The following is a 17537-nucleotide window of genomic DNA, read 5'->3' on the forward strand; positions in this document are numbered from 1 at the left end:
TAAATTATATATTAGATGCTTTCGCATAAGGAGAAACCTGTAAAGTACAATTTTTTTTAGGACTTTACGATAGTGATTTTTGTTTTTCTGGTTGTTGTTATTAATCGCATGCTATTATATCCGTGGTTATTTCCTTCTCAAAAAAATAAATAAATAAATAAAATCCGTGGTTATTTTTGTTTTTTAGTGGATTTGATTAATTAACCGTTTGTGTGTAATCCATTTTTGCATTTTGAAAGACCCCCGTAATAGAGACACATCAAAATTTTTATGGGTCTCGGGTCTTTCAGCTTTAGTCAATTCAATACAGTATTACAGTCCCTACTTTTTTTTTTTTGGTTAAACCACCCGGTATCCGGAGCCACAGGGGCTCTGACTAAATCCGAATTCGAGCCGGGTAGGACCACAAGGGCAGCAAAGCTCTCCCAACCGAGTTTTAACGCAACTGCATACCCAAGGCTCGAACATGAGACCTTGGTTAAGCTAGGACAACCCCTTACCAGTTGACCAACGCGCCCGGTGGTTACAGTCCCTACTTTACTACTTACCTTTTTTTTCTTTTTCTTTTTTAATGAATAAAATAATAATAATAATGATAATACCAATACAGTCCCTTGCTTAACAACTTTTAAGTTGAGATTTTTTTCCCCCTAATTATAGCTTTCTATGTGTATTTTTTTTAATTTCAATTATATATACATTATATATATATATATATTATCTATACTACTATTTAATTGTGTTTTTTTTTTTTTTTAATTTCAATTATATATACATTATATATAGATATATATATATATTTATCTATACTACTATCTAAGAGGTTTCTCCTGTTTGGAATCTTCATTTTTTTGGTTAAAAATGTTCATACATCCTTATGTTAAAGTAAAGAAAAAAATTAAAGGATAATTTAGTAAAAATACAATTCTAACTCCCACTAAAATATTGCCTAAAAAATAAAGTCACTTTCCTGTTAATTTTCAAATTACTTTATCCACTTATAAATTAGATTCTCAAAATAAAAACAAAGGTTTTTTTTTTTTTTGGCCACAAAATTGGACCACTAACAAAAAGGTTTCATTGCTTGCACGAATCGTGTGTGATGAGGCTAGTGTAGAATAAGGGTTTTATAAGTTTTAGAGATGAGGATGATCTTCATTATAAAAGAAATAAATATGTCAGTAATATATTTAATACATAGAAAAGTTTAATAATAACTAGTCTCATCACACGCGCTCTGCACGTGCGATAAAAATCTCTTTTTTATTTATTTTGAGTTCAATGTAATTTTTCAATTTGAATTTATCTATTGTTAGTGAGGTTACACAGAAAGAGATTTTTACGAAACTAAAATTTAGGATTTGAAATGGAGTAATCTGCTGGATTTAGTTTGTGTTAATTTTTAGGAAAAAATATATCAAATGTGCATGAGAATATTTAAGAAGAGTGCTATGTCTACAACATTTTCACAACAAATTCTAGTTGGTAGGTTGTTACAGGTTTTTATTTAAATCCAACACTGAAATTACTTTCTTACCCACTAGTTGCAGGTTGTTACAGATTTTTAATTTAATTTTTAGAAAAAAAAAATTCTCTAGTATTTTTTTTTTTAATTTTGTTGAATTACAATTTTAACCCTTTTTTATTTTTTTAATAATAAGGATTATCTAATTAGATTAGGGGTATTTTTGACATTTTTTAAGCTATAACTAACTTTTTGAATTCGCTTAATATATAGAGATTATGATATGCATAGTAAACTAAGTATATAATGAGTATAAATAAATATAAAGAGTATTAGATAATTTTTTAAAATGAACACATCCAATTTAAACAATATTTGTTTCAAGAAAAACAAACCCAGTTGGGTTTCTTTATTCAAAAGTATGATATATTAGCATTATTTTTAATTTAAAAAATCAAATTAAAAAACCTTTATTATAATAATAACATGAAAAAATATACGCATTTAAAAGCTTGTGTGATAACATTATAAAAGATTAACAAAATGTTAAATATTTTTAAGTTTTATTATATATATTTTTGTGAAAAGGGGATTTAATAATATACGGATAAAAAGCATTATATAATGAATATTTAATTTTACAGTAACTTATATATATGTAAAATCTTATAGATTAAATTCATGAAAAATTAAATCATTATATTATAGAAATATTTTTAATAGAAATTGTGGGGGGAAAAGGGCTCAATCAAACATAATGGGCCGAGAGCCCATATGAGAGCTATTGTGCGACCGAGAAGAAAGAGATGGTAAGGGCAAGGCCCATCTGGAAGTGGGACCCTCAAAGGGAAGAATGATTACAATCCGAAGAGGTTATAGTCCTCTGACGATAATAGTATAGATCAATTGAACGTATAAAAAATCAAAATGATCTTCTGATGACTCTTCCTAATCAAGATAAGCTCTTAGTACATTGGGAGACGATAAGGATGAAGAAATATCTAAGGGGAAAGCTGCTACCACCGTATTTAATGTTCTGTAGCAACTTTTCTAACCGCATTTATGTGGAGAAGACCCCTGAGCAGTGTATCCTCACCTACCGCCACTCACACGGAGCTGAAGAAGATACTTGACGTGACACATACTCAAGTAGATTCACGGATGAAGTACAAGTGGACGATGAAGATGAAGAGAAGGGAGGTTATATAAAGGAAAGAAGCTCCTAACGTAAAGAGAGAGTGAAAGAAAGGAATAAAAGAAAGAGAGAACTTGACTGTAACCCTAAGACCTTTGTTTATCAGATAAACAATAATATAGCTCTTCAGATTTTCAGAATTTACGTGTAAATTCATGTTGGCTTGTGTTTGAAAGTTGTAATTCGTTGTTGTCAATCCAATACTTAACCTAGCTCTTTCACCCATACTTTACAAATTTATTGTTTTTGGCTTGGGCCACAAATCTTAACCCTACAGAAATTATCCTTTCAGTACTACCAATTCAACTTGTATAATACAAATAATTTTTCTTTAGTTATTTATTTATTTTCATAATCTATCAATACTATCTATAATAGCATTCCCCTTTTTGAACTAAATTTTTATGTAATTTAAAAATACCTCTAGACCTACACATAACAAGGACAAAACTTGAGACAACCCGATAAAAATATATCTCTAACTCCACTTAAAATACCTACGAAATAGGACACTCTCCTACTAATTCGTGTCTTCAAAACAAACTTATCCCAAAAAAAAAACCTTCTTAGTCCACTCTGTATATTTCCTTCAAGACCACATTCCAAACTTCTTCTTTAAAAAAAAAAAAAAAACTTTATCAAGACTCATGGTTTCTTTTTTTTTTTTTTCTTTTTAAATAGAACTTTTCAAGACTCATGGTTTCTTTTTTTAATCTCTCTCTCTCTCTCTCTCTCTCAAATTGGTGCTCCCCCACAAAGAAGATAAGGGTTCCATGGTTGGAGAAATTGTAGAGTCCCCTAGTGGATCACGTCACTTGTTCACCATTCCACTAAAAAACTTCCACTTGTTTAAAATTGCTGAGTCAATAATTAATTTATGTTTAAAAAAAATTTATAACTAACAATTTTAAACAAGTGGCAGTTTTTTAGTGGAATGATGAACCACATCACTTGTCCACCATGTGGATCTTATAATTTCTCCCATGGTTGGTTCATAATGATTTTTGGTAGGTACATTTTTTTGTTACTTTCTCTTCTTTTCTTTTTTCTTTTTTGCTTTTTCAATTCGTATATTGGTTTTTACTGAATCCATGATTTTGCTAAAGCACCATTCCAGGCCAAGAGGGTCAAGAGCTTCAAACATCTTGCTCATTTTGCACTAACAAGTACACAACAAAATATGGAAATTTTTTTTTTTGAGATGACGTCGCTAAATAACAGCTTAAGGCTTTTTTTGGGGGGGGGGGGAGGGGGTTGTGAAATAATCTAAAAATTGAGATTAATAGAAAATTATGACACTAATTTTTTTTTTTTTTAAAGCTTCATCAGGCACACGCAAAATGCGTGTGATGAGGCTAGTTTCATATAATCACTTCCTTGACAATGAGATATACTTAAAATGAAATCCTAACAAGAGAAGTACAGATTTTGGTATTAGGAGTAGGTTTGAGTCGTTTGATCATGTATCCATTAATTTAGGTTTAATTAGTTTTATTTGGTTGAGTACAGCCAATTTTTTAAAGCAAAATTAATTTTTTTCTAAATATATTTTATTTGACAATATCTTTATAACTCAAATAGTTGGCATCTCCTAGTATGTTCTAGATATCTAGGGTCTAAATTCTCCCACCTCCATTGTAACTATCTAATTAACAAATGGAAAGTGAGATCCAATTAGCTCAATTGGTAAAGTTTCCAATGGTTGAATAAGAGATCTAGGGCAAATTTTGCCAAACAGCACATTTTCAGAAAAAAATAGACGAATGGCATGCGCTCAAACTTAATTGGTAAGTTAGACTGTTTTTGAAAGTCGAGTTTGACAAACTCGACTTGTGGCTGGAAAATGGATGCTATAGTGGCGTTTTTTTAGTGGCGTTTTTAAAAACGCCACTATAGGTACCCTATAGTAGCGTTTTTTATAACGCTGCTATAGGCACTAAAAAACGCCACTATTGTGCTCATATTCCAGCCCAAAGTCGAGTTTGGCAAACTCGACTTTCAAAAACAGTCCAATTTACCAATTTAGTTTGAGCGCATGCCATTCGTCTATTTTTTTTCCGGAAATGTGCTGTTTGGCAAAATTTGCCAGAGATCTAGGGTTCAATCACCTCTTATACTAAAAACCGATTGATGTTTTGATCTGATAATTAGGAGCATAATTATCAGAAGTGAGAGCCATAGATTGAAATTCTATTATAAAAATAAATTAATTAATTAACAAACGAAAAAATGAAAATTTTTATTTCATACACCAAACACACCACTCACAAAGTGTGAGTATCAATTAAAAGATATGGATACTTGATGTCCACACTTTGTAAGTGATATGTATGAAATGTGAATATTAAGAGCATGAAACACTCGTCAAGAGTCTTGTACCTTAATTGTTTGACACCTCTTAGAATGTTCATAACATCTGGGGTTCCAATCATCAGAAGTAGAAGTCATAGGTTGAAATTTTAATAATAATAATAATAATATTAACAAACCAAAATATGAAAATTTTTATTTCACACACCATACACACCACTCACAAAATGTGAGTACCAATTAAAAGATATGGATACTTGATATCCACACTTTGTAAGTGATATGTTATATAAATGAAATGTGGATATTAAGAGTGTGAGACACTCATTAAAAGTTTTATAACTCAATTGATTGACACCTCTTAAAATGTTCATAACATATAGGGTTTCAATCATTCCTGAGTTGTAACAATCAAATTATAAAATTAAAACAAAATAAAAAGGCTATTTTTCAATTCTGTAGTATAATTATTATCAAAAAATACTAAAAATGAGAATATTAATTGATTATATTCTCTCTCTCTCTCTCTCTCTCTAAAAGGTGAGGACTAGATGATGAAGATTTTAAGATATAAGAAGGTCTCCAACGAGGAATCATGAACCAATCATATCTTTATGAAAACACACAGACACACTGAATTCTTCCCTTTTTTAAACGTAATCGGGATCATGACCCTTCTATTCTTACTATTACCCATTGTTTTTATTCTTTGACTATCCGCAACAAACAGAAATGAAGTAAGTACTGAAAAAGAAAGGTACTGAACTTGTGCAAAACGTTTGAGACTAGTACACAATCAGTGAGACAAATCACGTGCATATACTATTGGCAAATGTTTTTCACATTTAATGAGTTCTTTTATGATCTCCCTAACTAACACAAAATGAATAAATGCAAGTTTTATGAAAAATTAACGTAGTTTTCAAAGTCAGTATTTGCACACTTCTTTTGTATATAATTTAGCATGTTTTGGATTCTAGATGGCTCAACTGATCAATATTTTTGTTGTCAAATAAGAGATATGAAATTTAATTTCTCGCCTATATTAAAAATTGATTGATATTTTAATTTAATAATGAAAAATAATTATTATGAAGTGGATATCAAAGGTTTGAAATACTATCGCATCTAAAAAAAATTAATAGGCTAAATTAACATATTGTTAGTGTAAATCCTCAAAGTAAAAGAAGCGGGACCAATCTAGGGCCGAATAATATTGTTTTGAAATATAAAAAGACAAAAGAGAAAGAAGAAAAAACAAATAATGGGGCATCTCAATTAAAAAAGAAGTATAAAAGCTAGTTTAGTATAAATTAAATAAATTAAACAAAGGAGATTTACATGGGAATAGGTCTCGTGCTGGTGATGGGGCTCACCATGCACCACTAATTAATACCTAGTGCGTCTTGGAACATTAAAAACCTCCACTAGGACCACCAAGTCAAGTTAATTGTTGGGACTATAATATATATACAGCATATTAGTGCGAGAAACTATTTCTGATAAGATAAATACTTTGTGACAATATTATCACAAAATTTTTATAAAAAATTTTATGCAATTGTTACTTTCTATTATTATGAGAAGAAAAATAATTTTAACAGTGAGCTCAAATTAAAATTAGTAATAATTTTTCATTTAAAATTTGTTGTAAATATTGTGATTCTCTACTAACAATTTATCATTTAAAATTTGTAACTATTGTGAAAATATTGTGATAGTAGCACTTCTTTTCACGATAATCCTCCTACAATGAAAAGACTTGCTCCTACTGTTACAAAAGATATGATTAATTGATTAATGCATTATGAGGAGCAATCAGATGAGCAAAGTGGTAACAAAACTAGTGGGAAAGTGGACTTGACGTGTCGAGTGCGAGGAAAGGAACTCTGGTCGGCAGAAAGTGGCCAGTGGCCGGTGGCCACCTCTGTCTAGCCAATTCATACCATAACATTCCCACTACGAAACTCCTTCCTTCCTTCTACACGCTTTCAACAGGTTCAACCATCTCTCTCTCTCATTAATTAAATTTCTCCTCGTAAAAAAAAACCAAACAATATCAATGAACAATTTTTGTGAGTTTTAGTTAAATCAAATAGTAAAGTCTCTAATAGTTAAATAAAAGATTTGACGTTTATTTTTTGAGAGAGTTTTAACCTATGATGTTCGTTTTTTATTTTTTATTCAATCATTAGAGACTTTACCAGTTAAACTAACTAGAACCAATAATTTAAAAAAAAAAAAAATTTAAGTGAATTTTTAGTTAGAGATAATCTTAATCATCTCTTCTCTAAATACATATACTTTACACATAAAATAAAATTTTCTTTCATCCACACACCCAAAAAAAAAAAACCTTTAACAATTGGATTTGTGTCTTTAAAGAAAAAATATATTTATCTTGCTCGATATGTTGGTAGGTTGTCATTTAGAAAAAAAACTAATAAGATGAATTAGTGGGCATGGCATGCACAAAGCCCATAGATACAAAAAAAATAGCCGAGGGAAAGTCAGAAATTCAAGTGTAGGAAGCAAAATAACAAACAGGAATTGAGAACATATCATCAGTGAAATGGGTGAACCCAAAAAACAGGGCTAGCGTGCAATGCGATGCACACGAATCAAAGAGGCTGTTGATTTGGAAAAAAGGAGAAGGTAGGATTGATTAGTAGATTTATCTATACAAGTCAAGCGTGCAATATGTCATTATGCACTCGCAAGTTTTGGAAAGATAACTAAATAAAATATGAAGCAGACCCCATTAACCAAATGAAGACTTGACCAATCACTGCTACTTGAGGTTATCTCATCTCATCCCTAACATAATGGAAATCAGGACTCCAGATGGTGTAAGATTCATACTCAAAACTGATTCCAAGGTAAAAAGGCTAGTGCTTGCGAGCGAGGTGGAATTTTCGGAAGAAAAAGCATAAACTCTAGATTTCCGCTCACAATAGTCTAAGGATACAAAATTTTCAAAATTTGTTTTCTCAACTGTTGATGCGGTATATTGTGATTAAATGCATAATAAATGTGGTACTAGTGATGGGCCATGTAAAAGTGATGTTCAATTTCAACTTTCGACCTAAGCAAGTTGTAAAAAACAGTTGTCCCTAGCATTATTCTTTAGCTAAACTTTAACCATTTGTAAAGCAGATAAAGAGAAGAAGCGATAGATACGATCTGCATTTCGTAGCAGCTTGGCAGTAAACATTGCCAATTTTAGAAGTCCATAACAAACCCGTACAAAAGGAGCTAGAAATGCTTGCATACGCTGAATGCAAACAATACATGCTTGCACTTATGGTTCACAAGGGCTTTCTCTCATTATTGATTATACTCTCATTTTCTCATGAAAATAAGTCCACGTATCTTGCATTCAAATTCTGTTATAACTACACAATAGCATGGGATCATTATTCGATTCAAGTTGATCCAAAACATTCCATGGGCCACTACTACTAACTGAAAAAGTATACATGTGGGGGTACCTTAGATTAAGTTGAATGAACACTTTGCTCATAACTGTGATCTTCTTGTATCTCACTTGAGTTCAGCACTGAGCTCCCACCATTAATCCCCACACTTGAGTTCAGCACAGAGCTCCCACCATTAACCTCCATCGCACCTCCAGATTCAGATATTTTTGTGATCCTCAGCAACTCATCAGTTGCATCTGAAGGATTTGCAACTGACTGATCATCAACCAACTGTTCTCTCTGAACTGCTGGTTTTGGGCGTCGGATGGCTTCAGCTGCTTCTGGCATTGCAACTGGGGGTGGCTGAGGAGGAANCACAGAGCTCCCACCATTAACCTCCATCGCACCTCCAGATTCAGATATTTTTGTGATCCTCAGCAACTCATCAGTTGCATCTGAAGGATTTGCAACTGACTGATCATCAACCAACTGTTCTCTCTGAACTGCTGGTTTTGGGCGTCGGATGGCTTCAGCTGCTTCTGGCATTGCAACTGGGGGTGGCTGAGGAGGGACCCACGAACGTTGAACAGGTGGCTCACTAATTCGTTGACCATAACTCCCTGCCTTGAGTTCATCTCCATTTTCAATCTCTGTGATTTTGACATTTTTCTGTTGCCACCAAGGTACTGAACTGTCACCATTTAACTGATAGGTTACTCCATTGTCTTGTACCTTGGAATTCAAGCCTTCGTTGCTTACTTGAGATTGAAGTGGTTGGCTTGAGTTGTGGGCCTGACTAAGCTCCCATGGCTACTCAGGAGTACATGAAGTAAAAATCAGTTTCATTCTTTTCAAACGAGCAAATCAACAATCAATTTTATTTGTGTGAATGCAAGAAATTCACCATTTTCCTTTTTCACATTTTTCAACAGTGATTAAAGTACCAAATTGAAGAAGGATTTTTTTTTTCTCTATTTTATGACTCTACATTTTTATAAAGCATGCATCTACTCTAGGCCATTTCTAAATTATTTATAGCCATAAGATTTTTTTTTCTTCAGTTGGTAAGTACACATATACAAACTATGGATTTTGAACCCAAGACCTCACTCTTAACCCTACTTGTATGGGAGAAGTTGCCATTTGATTTAGAGCTCATGGTAGTGATTGTTGGGATTTTAAGAGGCAACATATTCATAAAAGTGTAACTAAAATAAGAATGTTAAGCTGAATTAGTGAAAATACATGAAAAGATAGGATTCGAAATGAGAAAATTCGCTTAAAGATTGAGGTGCTCACTGCTCCCTATTAATAATAGGGATAAGAGAGAGTCACTTGAGATGGTTGATCATGTTTAGAGAAGAAAGATTAATACTCCAATGAGAAAAAGTTGAGTTGATTCAAGTTGAAGGAACAAAAAAAGGTAAAGGAAAACCAAAAATAAACTTAGTAGTAGTAAAAAAATGACATGTCAATAAAGTAATAAAGAGTATGACTTTGGACAAAATAGAATGACAGAAAAGAATAGATGTGGCCAACATTGACTAACCTATTGAAGATCCATAGTTGATCTCCCCCCCCCCCCACCCCAACCAAATTTTTTTTTTTTTTTATTCCTTTTCTTTTCTTTCTCCAAAATGGCCCAACCACTAAATAAGTTAAATGTTATGAGTGTTTCAGTTTTTCCAATAGTCCACAAAACCTACTTTTGAAAAAGAAACGAACTATCTTAGAAGGAAAAATGCTCAAAAACAAACCTTAGCTCTAGGTGCCAAACGAGGATTTGATGGTTGCTGATTAGGGTTTGGGGGTTGATCATTTATGTCCTGCATATGAATTTAGAATGACCCAGTATTAGCATCAACCTCACTAACAAGCTGATCTCAACACAACATTTACACATAGTTTACTCTGATATTAGAAGGTCTCTCCCCTCTCTGGATCATGGCCATAATCTGCAACACCATGAGCAAGATATTAACATTTCATATCAGTGGACAGTGGCAGTATGTATCTGGCTTTAAAATTAATAAAAAATGAAGAAAATCAGAACAATTTGCAGACGGTAATTGGTTCTGAGTTAGAATAACTAAGATCAACATTCACATAATAGTATGAAGTGCATCATTATAGTCAAGACAAACCCATGGATCTAAATTAAGCATCAACTATGGATAACAGCAAACAGATAGTAAAGCAGATAACAAAATATGTTACAGGCCTGAACATAACTGAAAGATATTCACAAGAATGAAAATTTGATGGTCATTTCAATCTGATGATTATTTCCCTTTTTCTTTGGCTATTATCTTCTTTAATGCTTGTTCTGAAACTTTTGATAACAAATAACAAACTAATATAAGTATATGGTTAGACAAAAAGTAGACAACTACTCAGATATGGACTAAGTCTAACAATGGTCAGAAATCAGAGAATTAAAAGATGGTAGTCATATGCTCTCAGTTGCAATATGTAGTCATTCCCAACCATCTCTACCACTGACTCTGGTGGAGTAATTCCAAAAGATGTAGCACTCTCTCAAAAGATAATCTAACACTTCATAACTAGCTAATAAATTATATAATCTTCCCTATATTTTTAAGTGATTAATATGCATGTCATTTACTCTTATAAGTACTAGACATGACAAGTAAAGAGGAACTATACTCAGGCATACAGTCATACATTACGTTGTGTTTCTCATCAATGGAAATATCAGGTTAACTACTTACATCCATATAGGACTTAGGATGAGGTGCAACTGATGGTTCTGCAGATGTGGGAGGTGAGGAAGATCTCACTGTACAGAAAATTTTAATTATAAAACATTGAAATTTAAACTAATTAGAAGAAACACAAGAGAGAACTGCCACTTGATCCCTGAAGTGTACCTGAGCGCAAGTCATAGTCCACCTTGTTGTTTACATACATTTGCTGCAGAACATTTAAATTAATAACAGGTTAAACCTTAGAGAGACCACGTCAATGAGAGTAAGTTCTCTAAAATCTTCTTTAGATAGCATGAAATGTTCTCAAATTATGCCTATGTTCAGCGTACCTTTGAATTCGATATAGCAACTCCATGATCCTCTTGATCAACAAAAGAGGCTCTCCCTTGGGTGTTTGATTGTCCTGATGATTAGGCAGAAAGAAAGGATATTCAATAATAAGAATGGCATATTGCTAGTAATTGGTGAGACATAATTTGTAGATATGTCCTTGAAGATCTAACAAAGAACAATGGTATTAAGAATGTTAGATATTATCCCAATGAGCAAGAGGATTTTCTGGACACAGCTGAACCGCTAACAATGAAGCGAAGAGACCATTTAGCATCTTATCAGAATACCTAAGAAAACCTACGCAACAGCATTGACAGCCAAGAACAATGGCTTGACAGATTGTTCAGCTTGGCTCAGGCACTAAACTAAATATTCATGTGGATCAGCAGTATGAGTGCATACCTTTTTTATAACATGCATTCATGATATATGTGACACTGTTGCAAGTTGGTCACATATAAGATGCCTCTGACCAATTTTCCAATAAAAAGAAAACAATAACAGGACTTAAAACACCATTATTTAAGAAAATAAAAAAGTTTTCAAGTATAAAATAACTATTGTCTGTAACATTGTTTCTTAGAAATCTTGTATGTAATTCCAAAAATATAGAGTTGGCAAATCCCATGACTAAAATATTAGGATAAATTGTTTGGAATTGTTATAGGAATAGTGATTAAGATATGAGTCCGGGTTCTATGATGAAGGTTTACATTGGTTTGTGGTTCACGTTGAAGATCATAAAGAATCGAAGCTTGGTAAGTGATCTAGGGACCAAAATCCACACATTAGAGACTGTTTTACTTTTGGTTCCACATCTTGTATAGAACATGGTTTAGAATCTCCCTGTCAAATGGCCTGTTTTCCTTGGTAGGAATAGGCAAGTAAATTCCTTCCCGAAATTCCTAGCCAAATGGTTATAAAAATTGTCAAATATGTGTATTTTTCTACTTCTTGAAAAACAAAATGGTGCTTCCTTCGTACTTCATTTGAGTAAAAATTCACTTTTTTGATCGATCTACCTTCCTTCAAGTAAAACTCCTCTAAACTTTTGATCAACTGAATTGGTTATTTGGTTGATAAGAATCTAGGATTTAGGAAAATCTGGTTTAAAATTAAAAGCCTTGGATCATTCAATCAACTGTTTTAACACATTCAATTGACCCAATATGTTTTGAAACTTTTTAAATTTTTTTGGGAGGAGAGAGGGGAGTCGATTCAAACCAACAACACAGGAGATCAAGGAGGGCGTAGGTACCATCAGGCCTTTCTTTCTCTCTCTCTTTCTCTCTATATATATATAAGTAAGAAATTTATTAGAAAAGGAAAAGAGAATGATACAAAAATTTATGTGTGCAAATCCTTTTGAAAGAAACAACTCAAAATAAAAGAGAGACAATAAAATCAACAAAAGGCAAGGAGGTGGTGCCACCTAGAGCATGTATCCAATTATACAACGACCAATATATGCTCTTTAATGACAGGCAGGACCATCACAGACCCGATTATTACTTTCGTACCAACAATCCACATGACACATAAGGGCAAGGCTCACCACACCCTAGCTCCTCTGTGGCTCTGAAACTGACCTTGCCAACATTCCAACAGTTCAACCACAGATTTGGGCATCACCCAAGCCAGCTAAAACAAAGTGAAGAAGAAGGACCATATATCTGTTGCAATAGAGCAATGAAGAAGCAGGTGATCAATGGATTCCCCACTGCACTTACAAGTTACACATACGACACCAATCAACTATCAAAATGTGTTTCTTATGAAGATTTTCAACTGTTAGAATTTTCCCAAGATCTGCAATCCACACAAAGAATTCCACCTTCCTTGGAACCTTAGCCATTCAAATGCTCTTCTAAGGGGGGGAAAAACTGTTTGTAGAACCCTTGAGAGCATTAGAATATGATCTTACCTCTAACACTCCTTTTTAGATGGTAACCACGAGGTTCAATCGTGACCAGTCAAAGCAGAAAAATTATCATATAGCACCTCGAAAAAATTATCAACAAATTCCAACTCCCAATCCTGGAAAGGCAGGATGAACTGAAAATTCCAATGACGACCCTCTCCCATTGACACAATTTGCTCTAAATTTCAGGCCAAAGAATCGCTAAAAGTGTGTGTGTGTGTGTGTGTGTGTGTACTTTTAATGATTCCTTGGCCTGAAAGTCTTTTTCTCCTTAAAAGGATCTTGTAACACAAAATTTAGAGCAAGCTCAGAGTTTCTAAGGTTAACAATTGAATGATTTTTCTATTTCATAAGTCTCTCTAGTTCTTAAGTTAGAAAAATCTTTGTAGAGTTTTCTGGTTGTTTGTCAAAAAACTTCATTTCGTGAGAGAATGACCACATCCACAAATGTTACCTTCTATGAGAGTTCAAGTGTTTAGAGACTATAAGAATTTTAGGGTGTGTGGTGTCTATCAAGGTCTTCTAGAGAGATTCTGGAATCTCTTTTCTGCAAATAGATTTCATACCAAAGATTACACGTGTTGAAGACAAAACTTGGGGATAAAGCATGTGTCACAATGAAGATTCAAGGAGAGAGTAAGGTGGATAGCCGATTTGACATTAGGGGACTCAGGTTTGAGTTGGTAACTCTTTGTAATATTTGTTTTTATAATGCATATCTTTGGCTGGACGAGGTTCCATGATTTTTCCTAGTTTTGGGTTTTCCACATAAAAATCCTCATGTCTTATGTGTAGTTGTGTTTCCTTTACTTTATCGCTTTAATTATTACACGCATGATTAAATTACTAATTTTTTTTTTTTGGAAAGATAAACTTGCTTCCACAACACATAGCAAGCAATTCGTATTCACCTAGGTAAAGGGAATTTCTCTATTAGTATGAAAGTGTATCAATGCTAAAGTTTTTGGATGTTTAATGGTTAGGCGCCTATATATTAGCAACTTAGAAGCCGTTAATGCACAAACATGGAGTTGTAATAGACTGAGATGCTTTGCAAACAAGTCTAATGAGATGAGCAAGCTCACCCTTAATGAATAAAGAATTTAATATTCAGTGCTAAAGGCAGAAAATCAAGAACCAAACTCTTTTTCAGGAATAACAGTTTTGTATATCTTCTTGTTCAGAAAGCAATTTTTCAGTACCTTCCAATTTCCTTATGGCATTAGTCATTGACTTCATTTCTCGTACTTGTACATCCAAGAGATTAGTAAATTCTTCAAAACGTCTCCTTTCTGGCCGTGTATAGAATAAGGTGAAGTGATCAAAAGAGATATTACTGATCAGTGAACATTCCAAAACAAAACAGAAATGGGTGAAAAAAAAAACCAACAAAGAAAAATAGAAAGAGATCCCTTGAGACAAAATAAGCTAAAAGTCAAGTATAAACCCACCATCATTTCTTGAATTCAACATTTCTTGACTTGCTTTTGCCACATCAGCTGCTGCAGCTGCAGCTGCTTTTGCAGCAGCAGCTGCCTCCTCTGCTAAACTTGGTTTTGAATCTATTTTCTTGACAAGGTCATCTTCTTCCTCCAATACAACCTTGCGTATCCAAGTCTTCAATCTTGGAACAATAGATTTCTAGAAGAGGGAATGTGTTATCAATTAATGTGAACAAGCTTGAGATATCAAGTAGTATAAGCTGCTGCATACAGCCAGTCAGCCAGCTTGGTGAGAGAACCATACAAATGCAAAAACATCTGAATTATGGATTGCATGATTTCAGAAGGGTCAATCGTTGGTACCTTAATTAGCACAGCTGTTCCAGCACCTGAAACTGCCAGTAGTCCTATGGCAAAAACAGCATGAGACCAGTGGAATCGAGACCGCATTGAGGAAATGGTACCGGGGGGAGCAACTGCTGCAGGCTGCAGAGTTTGTACAACAGCCTGTGGCTGACTGTTTGATGAGGGCTTCACCTGCGCATCTGTTAGCATTTTGATAAATTACATACGAACATTAGTTATAAAGGATAAGCTACCAAACTCTGGTTAAACCCAAATCTGAATTAATATTTATTAATACCTTGATTAACATTGGTTGCACTTGGTGGCGGGTCCTGTAAATTCAAAACAATGTGGGGCACCCAAAAAATAACAGAAATGGGTGATCTGCATATAAATGAATGCTGTAGCTAACAACAAATCAATATATCATGATAAAAGAACCAACTTACAGGTACACGTCTAAAGGCTTCGTCTATCTCTTCCTTTGTGAGGCCCTTCTTCTCAAGAAATGATCTTCTATAGATGACCGGAGAACCTCTAACTTTGGGGTGCGAAAGAAATTTCACTGCATTTTGCACTTGTTCCTCCCGCATTGGCTCAGAATTGACAAACACCGATGTTGGAGAAGTTTGACTTGGAGCCTCCACCTTAGAACCTTGCTGATCCTGATTTGTTGGTTGTGATGGTTCCGCTGCTGAAGATTTCAGAAAAAAACACGTTTTTTTTCTTTAATCATGAAGTTGCAGCATCTATAATTTGTAAAAATTTAGAACATATACGCAAATTTTATTTATTTTTACACGTAGCGAACCTGTCTAAAGAAGAGCCCTTTGTACTCGCTCTAGCTAATAAAACCTATGAGCAACTGACCCAACCCACCAAAACCAGTTTCTAGGCAATCGAGGGGCATTCGCCCTTAACGGGCTAAGCAGTTTACGCTCATGCCGAGGTGCACATGTGCAAAAACAGTTGTAGTAGAAAGGAGTATTACAAAAACACCCTTATCCTAGAAGCACAAGTGCTCATTAAATTGAAACCAGGAAAATCACTACAGGCAAAAAAAAAAAAAAAAAAACACAACAGCAAGTTTTCCATCATCAATTCAATTGTATAGACAACAATCCATACATTGTGTACCATACACCTCCCACATAAATGCAAATTCCAGGCACAAAATGCTACTACATACTCTTAACAATTTTCTCGACGTAGATTTTTTTTACCATTTCTCGTGTGGGGGCCACCAATAACATCACTATACCATCTCTCTATCTAAACAGTTGTGAAATATTTTACAAAAATTGTTATAGCTCTAAACATATTGAATAATTTCAGAATCGGGAAAAAAAAAAATTCCTATCATATGATGCCTTTTCCTTTGACACCAACTTTTAGCACTTTTAACACACAGCAAATTGTCCTACTTTCTTTCTTTTCATAGTTTAAATTAAACCCAGATTACATATATACACACGCACAGAAAATCTTATCGGTGAGAGTTGTTTTATTCATTTTATTTTACGTAGCATTTTTTTTTTCTTGTTTTCAATAAGAGTGAGAAACAACAACAAAAATGGAGAGAGAGAGAGAGAGAGATCAGACCGGGGGAGGGTGGATTGCCGTCCGTTGGATTGGGAGGAGTCGCCATGATAATCAGCAGTGAATTTTACAGAACGGAAATGAAAAAAAGGGAAAAATAAAATAGAGAGAGGAAATTGTGGAAATATTATATATACAAAGAGGAGAGAGTGCTTAACAGAAAAGGAGGTAAAGGCTCTCAGTCTGAGAGGTGGGTTTTTGCTCCTCCCGAGTACTATATTATCATTTGTTTTTTATAAACTTTTTATTTTTTGTAAAATTATATTATTGATTTTTTTTGAAATAGTTTCAATTTATAATATAAGCTTTTAATGATATCTCTTCATTATTAGTTCAAAACACCCATCAAATTTTTTTTTTTTTTTTTTTTGGGTTGTGTTGGCGGGCGAATCTCTTATTGATTGATTGCATATAGACTATATTGTCTATTTGTCATTCTTGGCAGTGCTAGATTGCTTTTACTAGTACACACTTTATATATAAATCCCTTTTTGGGCTAAATTGGGCCTTTCACAATTGTTCTAGTATAGCCTACCAACTACTCTCGGTTCCATTTTTCTTTTTTTTTTGTTTTTTATTCTATAGTTATAAGCAAATAATGGAGATTTAAATTTTGGACATTTTCGTGAAAAAGTCCCGGAAATGTTATTTGATTTCTTTGCCCTTTTCGATCCATTTTAAGACAATCTTTTATGCTTTACTATTTGTGTGTGTATATACATCTCAATTTTATTACAAGAAGATTTCCAAATTACCATGACCATAGATGTGGATGGTGT

General features: G+C 33.5%; 1 protein-coding gene across 1 annotated transcript; it reads right to left on the bottom strand.

Moving 5' to 3' along the window:
* Nucleotides 1–8277: 8277 nt before the first annotated feature.
* On the bottom strand, nt 8278–16983 carry LOC112019305 (peroxisomal membrane protein PEX14). The gene is made up of 13 exons (XM_065773594.1): nt 16762–16983; nt 15609–15853; nt 15458–15491; nt 15178–15359; nt 14824–15013; nt 14575–14664; nt 11448–11521; nt 11281–11323; nt 11122–11189; nt 10300–10344; nt 10147–10215; nt 8787–9199; nt 8278–8549 (listed from the first exon to the last, which is right to left on the bottom strand). Exons 1-13 carry the CDS (start codon nt 16805–16807, stop codon nt 8468–8470), a joined length of 1581 nt encoding a protein of 526 aa, XP_065629666.1. The 5' UTR covers nt 16808–16983; the 3' UTR covers nt 8278–8467.
* Between the last annotated feature and the right edge of the window lie 554 nt (nt 16984–17537).

This window comes from Quercus suber, unplaced genomic scaffold, assembly GCF_002906115.3.
Source record: "Quercus suber isolate HL8 unplaced genomic scaffold, Cork oak 2.0 scaffold_77, whole genome shotgun sequence".
In the NCBI taxonomy this organism is placed as follows: Eukaryota; Viridiplantae; Streptophyta; class Magnoliopsida; order Fagales; family Fagaceae; genus Quercus; species Quercus suber.